Consider the following 14873-nt stretch of genomic DNA (forward strand, 5'->3'; position numbering starts at 1 on the left):
TCATGCACACACACAAACTAGACACTCTTACAAACACATAGACGCATGATGATCCATCAAACACGCCCTGACAGTCACTGTAAACATGCAGAGCCACGCTCGCTTCGTTCCCGTTGCCGTGCCAACTTCACACCTGGGCACATGCTCACCTCGTTAGTGTTTCACAACCTGAGAGTCAGAGGAACTTCCCTTCTGCAGCTGTTTGGTTGGTTCAGACAAAACAGGAAGTAAAGCTGGAAAACTTCAACATTAAAGGCAGACAAAGTTCAGAGCTCAGAGGCTGGAGGAATGCAAGGCGTTTCAGTTAAACGTTTCACGCTGAAGCTTCCTCATGCCCTCCTCTAATGTTTACCTGAACCCAAACAGCCTTAAACATTTGAAATGAGGCTCCACAGGGATCCGGACTGGTCCTCATTTTGTATTCTGGTTCACAGACGACTCTTTTGGAGTTTCAACCAGAACCAGCTGCTTGAGTTCATGGTAACCAGAGAGGATGCAACTGAGCTGACTGGATGGAGATCGGATTGTGTTTTAGGTGAATTTGCCCCGCCCACCTGAACAACATTCAAAATGGTTGTTGGGAGACAAACTAAAGTTGGAAACTCTGTTCGTTCCACCCACCTGCCAATGAAAGTAAGAACCCCTAAAAATGTTCAATTTTGAGCTCTGATGAAATAAAAACGGTCCTTAACAAAATTTCCATGGATATAAATGAATTTCCTGTAATTATCTTGAAAGAAATACAAGGCATGTGGAAAACCTCACCTGCATTGTTCAGTACCCATTTATTTATCTCTGAGTCACACTTTTCATTTTTGGCTAAGATGTCCTGGATCAGTTTCAGGTCAGTGAATCGGATCGTTTCAAAATGACTCAACATCGAAAGTGAGTCAAATCGCCAGCCACAAATATCGTATCATCATTCAAATGAATTGTTACCACCCTACTTTTAAACCTGTTTATATTGGGAACTGGTCCCTCTGAAACCGACCTCTAGTGGAAATTGAAAGGAACTGCAACAGATCTGATCTCTCTCTTCCCCCAATAGCAGCAGAGGACTTGTGCTATCCTGCTGGGCTCTTTCTGGTTGTGTTTTGTGTTAGTTACGGTCAAAGTGAAGCCAACGCATGATTTTTTGGTTTTTGTCATATCTACATTAGTCTGGTAAGTAGACCTGAGGAAAACTTGCAATAGGCAATATTAGTGATCAATGACGCAGTGACCATATAACTTGAGATACAGATACAAATAGCAAAACAAAAAACGATACACAAAAGCTAATACATCATTTCCATGTCATTGCAACAATTATGTTAAAATAAAAGTCAACATAACTTAAATTATGCTACAAATGGTATCTCGCATGAAAGTGTTCCATTTCGTTGATCGAATGCGTAAAGGGCTTCAATATATACTTCAAGCTACCATGGCATTGTTTCAGCAGGTGTGGAAATCTTGAAGGTAACCATTTATCGCAGTTTTTTGTGATACGTGTGTCGCACATGCTGAAACTTCGATGATGATAAATTTTTATTTATTTTGTAGGCCTACTTGGGACAAAAGTGAGTGTTTTATGGGATATATCTCTCATTCGGCCTTTATCCAACCTTCTTCCTCTCCTTTTGAGCACTCACCTGAAACTGTTCCTCTAGGGCAACATTTTCCGTGACCTCTGGATCAGAATTCCTCTATGACCTCAGCTCCATGTTGGCCAGACAAAGACGAAAAAGGTTTTATTTTATTTTTGTTGGTTTGTGTGGCACAAATGATGCATTTTCCTGCTGGGACTCTTAAATCTGGTGAAGTTTTCAGTTTGGAGTGTGAAGATCCTTTCGAGATAAGACCCTGTGTTAGAATTAAAATACTTTATTCTGGGGGCAGGGGGCATCATGTCACAACAATTTGAAAAGCACGTAAACTTATGACACACCTTGAGAACAGCATAATTGAGTCATTTTCATGCATACGCTGCGTGGTTCCTGATGAATCAGAACCCATCACATTTTAGTTTAAAGTCACAGCATCTGAAAGAAGGTCGGCTAGAACCCAAAAACAAGCCGGACCATTTGCAGCAAAACTCCAAAACCTGCCGCCATCCAAAGCTGCGTTTTTTTGTTTATGTTTCTTTTTTTTTTTAAACACGATCACAACAAACCATAATAGCTAACACGTGATAAACATTCATGCCAGAACGAATCTGTCAGAATGAAGCATGCAGTCTAAGAACCAAGTCAGAAGAAGGTCTCAGCAGAGGACTGCTTCGTCTTCATCAGGCTGTGTCGCCTTTGGTGCCATCACCATGAGAACCCTGCAGTTAAAGTCTTTGTGAAACATCTATACAACTATGGTCTTTGATGAACTTGCAGAAAACTTTGAGGTTTATGCAGGAACCCATTCAGCTTCTGATACCAAACTTTCCCATAAGTGTTTAGGTTTGAAGCTCAGCAGAGGATGGAAAATACACCATTTCTGCTCTTTGGATGCTTTTTTGTTAGAAATACAAAGTTAAAAATGAAGACGAATCTGCACAGAGAGAACAACCAAGTCAGAATGCTAGGCTAGCTCAGATTATCTCAATAGTTCTTGTTAAGGTGCACCTTTGTGATCAGAGGAGGGCTGCAGTCGCGATAAAGAACATATTAGGTCTACAGTTATGATTTAAGTTGTAGCCATGAAGCATCATCATCAAATTCTGTTAAGAACCGCCAGTCAAACACGTGCAAATGTAAATGCAGACGCTAGTTAGGAAATGCTGCTCACTCAGTCAGATGTCAAACAACTTGGGCTTTTCCTGATCTGCGTGGATCTTTTGAATAGAAAGTTGGGGTTTTCCATCATTTAGCTTCATTTAAGAAGATGGTGAAATAGTTTTGTTTTTCTTCTGGAGACAAAATGCACCCTAAAAGGAACCAGAGGAATCAAGCTGAGGTACCCGAGGAACCTCACAGTGGAACCAGAGGAACCACACTCAGCAGCCCGTGGTTCAAGCTTGAAGCCCGTTGACCCTGATTAGCTACGGTGCAAATCTACCCTGATACAGAAGAGGTGTCAGCACACTGAGCATGCTCAGTCATGCATTCTTAAACTTTGATTTAAAAAATGGAAAGAGAAAACACATCCCCCCCCCTCCCTCCCTGAAGGTAAAGTCACATGACGTAGATGCAGGAACGGGGATGCTCCTGCTGCCAAATTCAACGAGGAAGCTCCAGATGGACAAAACACAAGGAAATTTTAGGAAGGGGAGTTGTTCTGTGGATGACGGTTGGGGAGGCCCCACCTCTGCTTCCCCTGCTTTGGTGTGTAACAGGCAGGGGGTGGGTCTATCCAGAAGCGTTAATGTAGAGCTGACTCTGCAGGATGTAGTCGATGACGGGCTGACTCAGGTAGTCCACGACGTGGCCATCTCCATGCTGCAGGGCCAGTCTATGAGGGGGACAGGTAACGTCATTGGTTGGTTACTTTGCCCTCATTTTTAGATCCCAGCCTCACAGCAGAAGGTCTAACCCTCCTCCCCAGACTGTGTAAGCCCAACCCACTGCCCCATTTTGGACCAGCTGCAGGACGAGAAGCTGAGCAGCGAGTGCTGACCCATCCGTTCACAGTAAGCACACTGACTCCAGGAGCTGGACTCACCTGCTCTTGGTGGAGCTGACTATAGACATGGGGTGGTTCGTGTCATCCTTCACAACGATGATGTTCTCCTGAAGGCAAACACCAGAGCTGATATTAAGAAAAGAAGACACACGAAGGAACGTTCTGAGAGGAACAGCATCCGCGGGATCACTGGTTCTCCTACTGAAGCTGAAACTCTACTCAGCCTGAGTGCAGAAACAAGTCTAATACTTTTATGCATCTTTAAAGACCTGATGAAATAGATCTAACCACAGGCAAACCTTTAGTACCGAAAGATAAAAACCTGCATTTACACAGCACAACATTTCTGCTGAGTCAGCAGACAGGAATTGAGTGGGGACATCTATTTTAAGGACAGAGAGAAGTGCCTCTACTTTGTCTTCTAGCTCACTTTGCTTGTTGCGACAGTAAATTTCCACTAAACATGAGACGTCATATAGATGTGCAGATTCATTCTATATTGCGTCGGCCCATCAAAAACCAGTTCTGGACGTCTATAGATCGGACAAACTACGTCCACTATTTTGACGTCTAATAACGGCCTCGCTTTCAGTTTGTCTGTTTACAGAAAACCAGTTCTGGACGTCTACAGAACGTGGATATTTTTTCATGCTTTGCCGTCTAATAATAACCTAATTTCAACATCAAGTTCAGTCCAGCATTTCAAAGTCAGATTGACATTTTTATAAGACGTCATAAAGACGTGCAGATCCAGTCTATACTGCATCCGTCCCTCAAAAGCCAGTTCTGGACGTCTATAGAACCTGCATGTTTTGTCCACTGTTAGATGACAGTTTCGGTTCAAAATTAAAACGTCAGATAAGCATTTTACTTAGATGTTATAGTAATATCTAAAAACCAGGACAGGATTTGAATTTTTTATTTTTATTTCTATAACAACCAGATCTGAGCTACAGTTAACCCTTGTGAAAATGTAGTCTGAATGTTGATACTCGACATTAGCCGGACGCCAAATAAAAACATGTCGCCTGGTGTAACGTTCAGCACCCTCAACAGACAGACACCCGACATTGATGACAATGTGGAAATGCTGTCTTTACATCATAACTTTGCACAGTGGGTTGTCCCCTAAATCTAACCCTGCTGGTTCAGAGTTATCAGGCTCTTTCATTCATAGGCTTCACAGATGGCATCATCCTAGGACACGGTCAATTCTATGATGAACACAGAGTAAAGGGAGGCAAACCAGATAATCATGTTAGGTCTGAAGTTTGTTGCTTTAATTTCAGGAGGGAAAGACAGTTACTGTTGAGATCAGTTGGTAACCTCCTGTATCTGAGCGGGATACAGTTTATAGGTTTTGCATCTCTGCCATTGTACTCGCAGTAATGTGAGTTATGTAAGGTTATTGTAGGAACAGTCTTAGGTAGCAAAGGAGATGGGGCATTTCTAGCTGTTCTCCTGGAGTCTAAACCAGGTGTACCGCTGGGCTTACATGAGCAACATGAGGTGTTTCACGTTGGTTTAAGATGGAAACAGAGGAGCAATGTGGTCTTCTGCATTCCACTACCTGAGGTTAGTTGGGAAAACATTGTAAACTGCTTAATTGTTTGATGTCAACAATTTTGTTCTTGTTTTTTGTGCTTCAAGTCATCCTACTCTACTTTCAAATGTAACTAGTTCCAAGCCAACTAATAAAGTTTTGTGAGTGAAATCGTTTCTAGTTAGTTCACAGTTACTATACAACTATTGACTGTATACGAGAACTGGACTGAGTGACCCGTCACTCCTCTAATTCAGGAACTACCCACTGGAAGCCAAAATCCCATAGACTTCTGCAGGTTTCCTGGTTCGTATTAAAACACAGGTTTCCAAACAATGTAAACATTGGTGGTCATTATCTAGAGAAACCATTGAAGATGCGTGTGTGGTTAAAGTGTATTGAATTTTTAATGCCAGTGGCCTTTTATGGTTTGAGATGTAGCTCACTAATACTTCCCCTGATGAAAACAAGAAAGAACAGAAAGGAAAATGACTCCTGACACCACCAGGCAATAGAAATGGGCTGGGGAAGTGACAAACACTGAAAAAAAAGGTTTCATGGAGAAAACAACCAAAAATGCACCTTAAAGTTGCGGAGAATGGACGAGTGATTCATGATCTTCTCTGTGTCTACTCCATCACGAGGTACCACCACGATCCCAAAATCTCCCACTATCACCTCCATCTGGAAACAGAGAAAACAGAACTCTCCAGTGGCAGGAACACGCCTGAACTTTTCCTCTCACACTAATCCGTCACGAAACACGAATCTATCCGTTTCTAGGCTAACCCACACAGGGCTAAGGGGCGGGGCTACATATAATGCAGGTGGGGTTACATGACCTTGGGGTGGGGTCACATTTTGCTTACATCACTGTCCTTCCACAGACCAGGGATGCAGAAGGACTCCAGGAGGTCACTGCCACACAGAAGCAAGATGCGCAACTCTACGGTGACACACGGGCCGGAGGAAAGAGACAAGGACATCCTCAGTAAACATCTGTTTACTCAGTAAACACCACGTTTACAGGGTCAGAACCAGGTCAGACAGGTAAGGAAGGACAACCCCAACAAAGCACGGCAGGAGGCCGCTCAGCCGCCTACTCACCGATCTCTTCGTATCTCATAGTCGTTCCCAGGTTGGCGTTTTCATCTGGAACAAAAGATCTGCACTCAGTCCTTTTTCCAAAAGGACGTTTTCACAACAAACCCGTGGCCTCCATCTATGACCCGATGTGAGGAGGTGTGGAACGGCAGTGCTAACGTAGGAATTCTCTTACCAACAAAGGGAAAGCGATCCATTTGAGGTCGCACGCAGCACATCCTGCTGAGATTCTCACTGAGCTTCCCCCACACTTTCACTGGACATGAGGAAAAATCACACGGGCTTTAGTGCCAGGACAGCATATGCACCCTAAACAGTCATGAGCCGTTTTGTGAAAGTCTAATCGTAAAGAAACATTTCAAGGGTTCCCATGCAGAATTAGATATTTGGGTTTCATGCAGTGAATCATGGATTTCCTTATCCCCTTTAACACTGGAGATGTCGCCGGCACACACTAACAGAGCAATACTGTACGTGTTTGCAAGATCAACGTGAATCAGCAGATTTGGAGAAAAGTGGCTTTTTATACCGGCTTTGCACCGATATGTGACACATCACGTAGACAGAATCAGCTGATTTATGTTGACACTTCACTGCTATGTAAAGTCGGTTTCCTCTGCTTCAGGATCCGTTGTATGTAAATTGCATCAATGGTTGAAGAGTTACGGTAGTCACAAGAATGTAAACAGTGGAGCTAAAGCTCTGCTGTTTAAGGGTTAAGATCTTTTAAGTGGTTTGAAATACTCAACCTCTTTGCTTTCGAGTCAATCCCATGCACATCCCTCTAACAATGTTAAGAGTGGTCATTACTGTACTGAGTGGGAGGGAAACTAATGAATAAATGGTCTTTCTGCATGGGTGTTTACCGGCTGTAGGCTTGTGTTTCATGTTGCTGTGGTTCTGGTAGAGGGACTGGGTCTGGTTCTGTGGCTGTCCGATCACGGGGGTTGAGGATGGCGTGTTGACGTTGGACAGGATGCAGCCAGTGACTCTCTGATGAACACAAACAGATTCATGAGAGCATCTCCTCTGAGCCCTAAAGTCATCAGGGAAACCAGCCAAGTTTTTTTGGGTTTCTCCATCCTTCACATCCGCTCTATTCTTGGGCCCTTCATCATTTCTCTAGTTTTCTTTTAACTGTCTAAATTATTTGTCTAATTTCTCATCTTAATCTGCCACAAATCTTTAACATTTTGTTAAGGTCGTCTCTTCTAAAGATCCAGGTTTTCCAAACCCACCAGACTATGTGGATAATTTATGTTATCTGTACATTTAGGCCCATCCGTTCAGCTGCTTCTGTCTCGTTTCAGGAACATTTCAAGTTTACGTTCTTCTTAGTTTTCCAAATTCAGTTTCAGTTATTTATGGTTCCTTTCCTATAAAAAAAAGGGTGGAGCAACATGTCATAGCAACAGTTTAGGTCTTCTTGTTCTTCCTTTCCTTTCTTCCCTGTTGACCTACATATCAGACAGTGACGTCATGTATTGTAGGTAGCATTTTGTTAGAATTGATCCAGTATCCCAACAAGAATGTTTGGAGTTCTGACATGAACCCACATGAACCCATGGTCATGACATCATTTCTCAGAGACATAGAAGATAAGCTTTGTTTACCTGACCTTTGAAATTTATAAAAACACAAGACCTTGAGGCTCTTTTTGGGAGTTTTCAGGATGGTTGGGATATGGACGGCACATTTTGGATGTTTTAGTGATAAATGCCGAGAAGCAGGCTGTTTGGGTCATTGATTGAGGATCAGTGATTTTGCTGGTTAAAGGATGCTGAGGTTGTATGGAAAGACAGCAAAAGGACGAGGGATGTAGTGAAGAAGCCAATGAGGGAAATTTTACTGAAAGCTTGAAGTTTGGAGCTGAAACTACTGCGATCCTGCCATAGACTGTACAAATTCTGTGAAGGTCAGAGGTCATCTGTCTGTCAGAGTGCTGCCTTGCGGGGCTAATGGTGGTAACCAGAGGAAAACTGTTTTGGAAGCAAGCAAAATCAGTCCAAAAACACAAGACAGCTTCATTGAGGAGGAAAAACAAAATGGAAAGATGTTTAGACCTCATCTGACTGAGTTAAGATCTGAGTTTATAATTCCACATTTAGAATAAAACCTTTAGACAAAAATGGATCCATGAAGGAGTTCAGGGAGAAAAGACACTGCTAAGCAAAAAGAACAATAAGAAACATCTGGATTATCCGGTCTAATGAACAGATCGGACTCCAACTAACTCTTTCAGGGTCCATCTGGAGGTGGGAGTGTGGTTGTGTGGAGTTCACGAGAATGTTAAAGAGGATGAAAGTCCACCTCTGAATGGTTCAAAAACTAATTGATAGTTCTAGTTAAAGTTTGGACTCTTTAAAGATACAAGGAAGACTCACTAACTGGAATCAGTTCTTTCACTTCTTACAGCGCAATGCTATGTGCTTTCACAATCTTCTCCACAGACAAACACTCACCTTCATCAGGTCGCGGTGATGCTCCAACACACTGCAGGTGGTCTGCCAGGTGTCCTGGTAGCACTCCCAGGGGTCCACCCTGCAGAAAACAACAATCCTTCAGGAGAACATCATCCATAGCTGCTTTTAATCTATATGAAAACAATTTAGACTTTTGTTCCAGAGCGGAGAACTTATAAAGTTCTGACTGGTAACAACAACATCATGACTGGAGAAGCTTTCAATGATTCAAGGCTTTTATTATGAATTCTACAGGAAGTCCTCTGAAAGAAAACACAACCAAGCCAAATGAAATCAGAAAGTGAGTTGAACTCACCTGATCCAGTCAGAAGACTGGACGGCCAGCTGACACATGGTGAGGCGGTGTCGGCTGGACACCAGGCCCTACAGACAAACAACACAGAACCAGAATAATCACAAGACTTTTTTGTTTAGTTTCTGAGCAGCAGCAGCAGCTATCTGCAGCATCCATTATTCATGCAGAGCTTCCTGCAAGGCAAGAGCGTGCTACATCATTGGGGGTTGAGCTCCAGCAGCAACACACAAAATAAAACATGCACGCAAACACATACAAACAGCAGCAGCTGAAACGATCCAATCAGAACAATCATCACTGTTGTGTCTGGACTACAGCTCCCATCACTCGTTTGTTTTTTGTGAGCAAACACGATCGAGACCTTCTGACTGACAAATGTTGACAAATTCTGCAAAAAGTCAGACAATGGTGCTTCTACTAGAAGAACTTCAGTCTAACTTTTGGACTCATGTTGTTCATACTCACCGGTTTTCCGTATGAGTCGTGCACTGGTGAGACGATCCCTCCAATCACGATGAAGCGTCCCGTTTTGTGCAGATATTCTCTGGCTTTTTCTGCAAACAAGTCGAGGGGCATCGGCAGACAAACAAACCCAGTTAACGAAAATCCCATTTGTAAAATTCGGGATCTATTGAACCCACTTAAATAGCGGGAGTAGTTAGATAATTGTAAATTGACTATGAAAATATGAAAAAAAAATCTGACTTTATTCTTGAAAGCACTTTTTGTACTTTAGTAACCTGAAGTGCTTTACAAAATAAAAGCGTCTTTCAAACTTAAACACAAACAAGGACCCTTTATATTTAAAGAGAGATTTTAAAAATGTCCACAACACCCCAAGCCCTGCACTACCATCATAGTGAAACCTAAAATTACACATGGAAAAACTTTAAATTTGAAAAAAGAAGCAGAAAAGAAAATTTGGCTTGGTATACATGGAGTTCAAATTCATCACCATTTTATTTCAGAGAACTACGTATTTAGGTAATGATGTCACTGTCAAACTGCGGCAATATCGGAAATCATCCTACTTAGTGCGCTATATGGGACATTCTGCATTTTGTCGGAGATTCCGAATCTACAATTCCAAAATCCAGTGCCCTAGAAAATTCCCAGAAGTCTCTGTGAAAAACTACCATGCACTGATGCTCACTAGATTGACTAATACAGACCACAATGCATTACTTTTGAACAACTTGTCTTTTGAACAAGTGTATGAAATTTTATTTAAAAAAAATTGTCCAACGTTTTTCTTATCAGATCACAGTAGATTCATAAAAGGTCTTTGTAAAATGTTCCTTTTCTTTTAAAAGTCTCTACTTTGGCAAATGGGTGACGTCATATTTGGTGTTTAAAAAAACAACAACAAAGTAGTGAGTCTCCAAATCTAAAATTCACAGCACTAGATTGTCTCCTATATTAGTGGTTAAGTGGAAGTGAGGGAATTCGGACATGGTTAGTCCCAAAACTTCCATTGTGTCCTGTTGTAAACATTGATAGATGCTTGTCACTGTATCATTTTGCTTTTGTAGTGTGGAAACATATATGTCTGTAAATTAAATATAATATTGCTGTTCTCTGTTTGCACTCCATCAGAAAGGCACACCGGTTGCTTTGGACCCCTGAGCTACTCAGTGGTCTTATGTGACTTCAGGCTATACATTTTGTTAAAAAAATCCATCTATAGATATAAAAAATAAAATTATAATATATGAGGTGTAATTTATTGGATATTTAGATATAGATCGATGTCCCCTACATGTCATTGAGGGGACATTTGTGTGTCTGTGTGTGCTCTTTTCTACAGTACATGAGTTTTTCCAGTAACTTATTATTAAATAACTTTTTTTATTATTATATGGTGCTTTTGATGATGCTGTTTATGTTACTCAAAAAACCCAATAACTTAAGAAATCAGATAAAGACTGGATATTTGGTGAGCGTATTAAAAGCTTCAATAAAGACTATGTCTTTAAAACTAAGATGATCTTAGTCCAGCTATAATCTTTGGTCTGGGACTGGGCCTGAGGAATTTGTTCTGGAAAGTGTATTGATATTTTTTTAAACTTGAATCTTTTAATGTTAAGGAGGACAACTTGTTTTGTAGGTGTCTTCCTGTTTTCCAGTCAAAAGTCGGGATCAGAGTTGATGACTCATTTCTGCTTTGGTGCTGGTGTTTTTCTGTTTGGCTGCTCACGCTGATCCAAGATCTGTTCCAAAACCTTCATACCCTAACCACTCCTTATCCCACAAAAAGTGCAGGTCTTTCTAAAGTCCTGGATTGGAATTACATTTTTTTGTTTTTGAAACGGCAAATATGACGTCACCCATTTTCGGAAGTAAAAACCTAATAAATATGAACATTTTATGAAAGACTGTTCATGGATCTACTGTGTACTGATCAAGGAAATTTGGATTATTTACAGAAAATACATTTACAATCATTTTTTTCAAATGACAAATCATTCAAACACAATGCATTGTGGTCTATATTCACCAATCCAGTGAGCATTCGTAGAGTTCGTAGAACTTCAAAAACAAAAGACCATGACTTCTGCAGACCAGAACTTCAGATTGACCAGGACTTTAGCAAAGACCAGAACTTTAGCTGGATATAGACCTCGTCAGGATTATGACTTCAGCAAAGACCAGAACTGTATCATAGATCAGACCAGCATAGACCAGAACTTTATCATAGATCAGACCAACTTAGACCAGGACTTTATCATAGATTAGACCAACTTAGACCAGAACTGTATCATAGATCAGACCAACTTAGACCAGAACTTTATCATAGATCAGACCAACTTAGACCAGGACTTTATCATAGATCAGACCAACTTAGACCAGGACTTTATCATAGATCAGACCAACTTAGACCAGGACTTTATCATAGATCAGACCAACTTAGACCAGGACTTTATCATAGATCAGACCAACTTAGACCAGGACTTTATCATAGATCAGACCAACTTAGACCAGGACTTTATCATAGATCAGACCAGCATAGACCAGAACTTTATCATAGATCAGACCAACTTAGACCAGAACTTTATCATAGATCAGACCAACTTAGACCAGGACTTTATCATAGATTAGACCAACTTAGACCAGGACTTTATCATAGATTAGACCAACTTAGACCAGGACTTTATCATAGATTAGACCAACTTAGACCAGGACTTTATCATAGATCAGACCAACTTAGACCAGGACTTTATCATAGATCAGACCAACTTAGACCAGGACTTTATCATAGACTAGGAATAGCAAAGACTAGGTCTTCAGCTGGATCAGAACTAGATAAAAAAATATTATCGGAAAAAGCTTGTTGATGTGCCATAGACACAACGGGAGGACACAAGCTCCCAGCTCTGCTCAAGTCTGATGCATCCACTTGTTGACACATAGATCCGTGTACGTCTTTATTTTCCTCGTCTGAGCTGCATCTGGCTATAAACTGCACGGCTGGATAGCTCCAATATTTTACCATTTTTGGTGAGCAATATTGTAATGTTAGGTAAGGGGTGTGAGGAGCTGTAAGCTAATGAAAGAGAGTGTAAACAAATGGATGAGGGGAAATAAAGGCGGGCTTGCCCCCAACTCAAAGGTGAATTCTAAAGATGTCCTGCCACTCTGCAGAAACTATGGCCTAGAAAACAATACTGGTTTATTGATTTTGGATAAAATTCTTTCACAATAGATCAAAAGAGGATTTAAGGTGGGACTTTACCAGAAATAAACCATGACTTCATCAGTGAGCAGGATTTCAGCAAAAACAAACCAAAAGCTCCAGCTCTAAAGCAAAGCTCTCAGAAGTGTATCAGACAGAAACATCCATCACTTAGACTCAGATGTTTGTCTGCAGGTAAACAGACCTCATCTGTGTGTTCTGACTCTGTTCTGGGGTGGGGTGCGGCTTGATCAACCAACCATCGTCATGGTCATCGTCGGTATCAAACAGAAATGGGACTCGGATGGAGGCTCCCATCCTGCTCTGACTCATCAACCCTGGTGGATTCTGGGTCGGCCCGCAGAATCTCGGCAGGTCCGGATCATCGGCGCCACAGGATTGAGGCCCGGACCCCGAATCCCAGACCCAGTTCTCTGCTGGTTCTCGGCTTGAACCGAACATGTCAGGCCAAGCCTCCAGCTCATCATCGGAACCGAACCCGACCCCCCCCCACCACCACCACTCCCACCCCCGCAGCCTCACCGAACATGTGGATGTGTCCTTTGGTGATGGGGTTGAAGCTGCCGCACGAGAGCAGGATCACGTGCGTTTTACTGCTTTCCGTCATGGTTCCCGTTCGGTTCCGAGTTCCGGTCCTGGCGGGTCCGTCTTCGCCCGGAGGAGAGCAGAAAGATGCTGCGGCAGGAGGGTGGAGGGAGGGCGGGGTCGTTAAAGAGACAGGCACACGGAGGAAGGGGGCGGGGCTTGTGAGATGCCACCTTAGGGCCCCCCTCCCTCCACCCCCTGCCCCAGACTCCATTATGAGATATAATTAAAGAAACACGCGAACAAACGACATTGGTTTGTCCCAGATCTTTCTTGACGTTCTTATGGGAAGAGTTTGAACCAAATCAGGAGAAGATAACAAGCTATGACAAAGATTTTTATTAAAATGGGGTGCAGGGAAACGGGGCCTCTGAAAGCACTGGGGACCCCCTTCCCCTCCCCTCATCCATGAATCCCAGTGTGGGAATCTTCAAGTGAAAAAAAGAGCAGAGCAGCTATTTTTACCAACTGAGGATGTTCCTCTCCAGCTCAATCCACTGAGTCTCATTGTTTGATTTAAAAATACATACAAATCTAGAAAAATGTGACATTGATAATGATTGATTAGACTCCTATCAGCCCTCCCAGCACACACAGCAGGTATCCTGAATTTCTATACGCTAAACTCTTTGGTCTTTCGGGTTCCTCCGTCTGCTGCCTGTTCTCTCACTGCTGCAGAGATTTACATATCTATTCTAAAAGCAGGTGTTCCACTTTTCCTGTGCTTGTCTTTCTCTTTACTGTCTTCTCAAAGCCCAACCAGTCAATCTGAAAAACGTTTTTTAAACTATTTGATTTACTTTAACGGTTTCGTGGCACAAATCTGCCCCCCCCCCACACACATTATACTGTGGTGTGAGGAAGTTTTTGACCCTCTTCAAGATTTCTTATTTTTGCCATGTTTTCCACACTTAAATTTTTCCTATCATCAAACACATTTAAATATGAGTCAAAGACCACACAAGTAAATGTATAATGCAGTTTTCAAATGATTTTTTAGTATTACGGGAGAAGAAAAAAAAACTTTGGAGTGGCCTAGTCAAAGTCCTGACCTGATCCAATGAAATGCTGTGGCGTGACCTTAAAAAGGCAGTTCATGCTCGAAAACCCTCCAATATTGCTGAATTACAACAATGCTACAAAGATGAGCAAGCCGAAAATCCTGCACAGCGCTGTGAGAGACTCATGGCAAGTTATCGCAATCGCTTTATTGCAGTTGCTGCTGCTAAAGGCTAACTGAATGTTTGATGTAGATGGCAATCCATATTTCACACAGGGCAATAAAGGTTTTATTTATTTTTTTTTAAAAATAACTGCATTTTATTGTTAATTGTGTTGTCTTTGACTCATTTTTAAATGTGTTTGATGACAGGAAACATTTAAGTGTGAAAAACATGGAGAGAAAAAAATCTTGAAGAGGGGCAAAAACATCTTCACACCACTGCATGTATTTATATATATATATATATATATATATATATATATATATATATATATATATATATATATTCAACTGAGACATCAACAGTCGAAACAGCTCGATGCTGAACCTGTGCCTGCTCTGCTCAAGTGAAT

General features: G+C 41.8%; 1 protein-coding gene across 1 annotated transcript; it reads right to left on the minus strand.

Annotated features, from left to right (window-relative positions):
* Positions 1 to 1846: 1846 nt before the first annotated feature.
* On the minus strand, positions 1847 to 13430 carry nmnat2 (nicotinamide nucleotide adenylyltransferase 2). The gene is made up of 11 exons (XM_004078853.4): positions 13236 to 13430; positions 9485 to 9573; positions 9020 to 9087; positions 8704 to 8782; positions 7108 to 7234; positions 6417 to 6497; positions 6245 to 6289; positions 6007 to 6083; positions 5720 to 5821; positions 3634 to 3701; positions 1847 to 3423 (listed from the first exon to the last, which is right to left on the minus strand). The coding sequence occupies exons 1-11, from the start codon at positions 13318 to 13320 to the stop codon at positions 3321 to 3323; spliced, it is 924 nt and encodes a 307-aa protein (XP_004078901.1). The 5' UTR covers positions 13321 to 13430; the 3' UTR covers positions 1847 to 3320.
* Positions 13431 to 14873: the final 1443 nt, after the last annotated feature.

Source organism: Oryzias latipes, chromosome 17, assembly GCF_002234675.1.
Source record: "Oryzias latipes chromosome 17, ASM223467v1".
Taxonomy (NCBI): domain Eukaryota; kingdom Metazoa; phylum Chordata; class Actinopteri; order Beloniformes; family Adrianichthyidae; genus Oryzias; species Oryzias latipes.